The sequence below is a fragment of the Stegastes partitus genome, unplaced genomic scaffold, assembly GCF_000690725.1.
Source record: "Stegastes partitus isolate 25-593 unplaced genomic scaffold, Stegastes_partitus-1.0.2 Scaffold1033, whole genome shotgun sequence".
NCBI lineage: Eukaryota > Metazoa > Chordata > Actinopteri > Pomacentridae > Stegastes > Stegastes partitus.
This window is the reverse complement of record NW_007578764.1, coordinates 347,873-350,346: the sequence shown is the minus strand read 5'-3', so window position 1 is coordinate 350,346 and position 2,474 is coordinate 347,873. Positions and strand designations below refer to the sequence as shown.

General features: G+C 49.9%; 1 protein-coding gene across 2 annotated transcripts in view; it reads left to right on the top strand.

Annotated features, from left to right (window-relative positions):
- Window positions 1-344: 344 nt before the first annotated feature.
- LOC103367257 (synaptophysin-like) overlaps window positions 345-2,474 on the top strand; it is a 16,503-nt gene continuing 14,373 nt past the window's right edge. For both annotated transcript variants that reach the window (XM_008295237.1, XM_008295236.1), the window contains exons 1-2: window positions 345-410; window positions 1,998-2,063. In XM_008295237.1, coding sequence (XP_008293459.1) covers window positions 393-410; window positions 1,998-2,063 — 84 coding nt within the window. In that variant the 5' untranslated portion in view covers window positions 345-392. The remainder of the gene's footprint in view (window positions 411-1,997; window positions 2,064-2,474) is intronic.

Below are 2,474 nucleotides of genomic sequence, written 5' to 3'. Positions count from 1 at the left end.
CCGGCTGGTGAACAGGTTCTACCTGCAGGCTGTCGGGCTGCACACCTGTTCACCAAACTCTGGATCCAGGAGGACCTTCACAGCTGCTGCCCACCTCTCAGTAAAGTCATATGACAATAAATGTCTTGATCTTGATCATCACCGTCATCATCAGACGTCACCACCTGCTGCACCCCCCCCCCCCCAACCAGAAAACAATAACAATGTAAAATAAATAAACACGTTTTAATTTCAGTCTGTTGAATTATTTTTGTTTATGTTGTCGTTATTTGTTTGTTTATCTGAGCGTCAGCCTGCAGCGTCATCAGTAAATAATAAATAAATGACGTGTGGGAGCCTCCTCCCCCTCCTCCCCCTCCTCCCTCCATCTTCTCCTCTCGACAGGCGGCAGGATGGACGTCGTAAATCAGGTACAAACACCATCAACATCAGCTTTTATTCCGCAGGTTCATTCCGGGTTCGGCCCGGTTTTCCGCCCGGGTTCGTCCTGTCTTAGTTTCGCGGTCCGCAGAGGGTTCGTTGGGATTTGTGTCCCGGTGAAGCATCAGTTACGGGCCGCATCCCGGCAGCAGCGGGCGGCTCCGGGAGGATGCTCGGCGTTAGGAGGAACCGGAGAATCGGACCGAGCCGAGCCCGACACCGCCGCTGCTGCCGGTTCACAACAGATTCATGTTTCATGTGTGTGTTGGGGCAGGATGGGGAGGATGGGGAGGATGGGGCAGGATGGGGAGGATGGGAGAGTTCTCAGGCGGACTGCGGGAGGGTTCGTGGGCAGTCTGAGCCCCGCGCGCTGCCTGCAGGCTCAAACAACAACAACACGTCAACAAACGTGAATAATGAAGAAGCTGAAAGCCTTCATGTAGTGTGTGTGTGTGTGTGTGTGTGTGTGTGTGTGTGTGTGTGTGTGTGTGTGTAAAATGGCAGCCGGAGGAGGCGCATGATGAGGATGGAGAGGAGGAGCTCAGCTTCCTCCTGCTGTGGCCTGATGTTGTCGAACCGGACAACATCCGGTTGTTTAACCCGGTAATAAGCGGGTTCATCCGGGTTCAGCTGCTCCTCCTCCTCCTCAGCATCAGCTGCTGTAAGATGGAGCCCAGCAGAACAACTCAGGAGTTATTCTGATGTGTCTCCTGTGGAACAGCTCAGCTCTTGTTTCATTTCAGTTTTTCGACAATGTTCTGGTCAGTGCTGAAGCTTGTGATGAATTAAACATTCAAAACGTTCTCCAGTAACAGAACCAGCGGAGTCACAGACTCGGATCCCATTCAGAGGAGTTACTGAATGTACTGATGACACGGATGTCCAGAGACCCTGCTGGTAGATTGAATGTCCACATGAAGCTGTGACAACATTAGAAGACACTGCAGTTTAGTACAAAACACAAGTTTAACTTTGAAAGTCAGATTTTTAAAGACAGCAGGGGTTCTGGATGGAAGTCTCTAAAGGTCCAGTCCAGGATGAGTTCTGTGTTTCCTTTTAATCAGACTGCAAACAAACAACTGGGATGTTGTGGAAAACTGCAGGGAGCCGGACTTTTACAACTAAAACAAATGTTTGCTGAATCTCTGCAACAGAAAGTCCAAAGTCAGCAAGAAGCACAGAGACAGCGTCAGGATGAAGTCCAGCAGAGGCAGACGTTCCACTCAGCCACTACGTTCTACAAACGTTCTCATAATAACCACAGGAGGTGAAGCAGGTTCAGTTTCAGGATGTTTGCAGTGTGCTGCTGTGTTTATTGCTTCTATCAATGCTCTCTGGTGTCATGACCAGAAGGAGAGGCACGGACGTGGAACGTGAACATCATCGTCACACAGACTCCAGTCGGAGCCGCCATCGACCCGTTTGTTCGCCTGCAGGACGTGATGCTGTTTCTGTTTATTATGTCAGAAGCTTCTTGTTACAGATGTGACTTCAGTTCCCGTCAGGTCGGTTCATCATGCACCACTTCAGTCTGTTTACATGAAAATAAGTCTGTCTGTCTGTCTGTCTGTCCTCAGCTGGTGGCCCAGGGTCAGTTCAGGGTGCTGAAGGTTCCTCTGGGTTTCATTAAGGTCTTACAATGGGTGAGTTCATCCGACCGACACCTGCACCACAGACACAGAACATCAGCAGCAGCTGCTCCTCAGACACTGAACTTATTCAGTGAAGAGCCTTAAAAGACACTTTGACTGATTCAGAACCAGCAGCAGCTCATGGACACGTTCAGCTCCGTTTGGAGCTCAGAACTTCAAACTGATTGTTATGATACAGCCTTAGTCTGGGTTCATGTGTCTCACTCTGTCCTCCAGTTAGACTCTGTCCTCCAGTTAGACGCTGTTCTACCTTTAGACTCTGTCCTCCAGTTAGACTCCATCCTCCAGTTAGACTCCGTCCTCCAGTTAGACTCTGTCCTCCAGTTAGACGCTGTTCTACCTTTAGACTCTGTCCTCCAGTTAGACTCCATCCTCCAGTTAGACGCTGTTCTACCTTTAGAC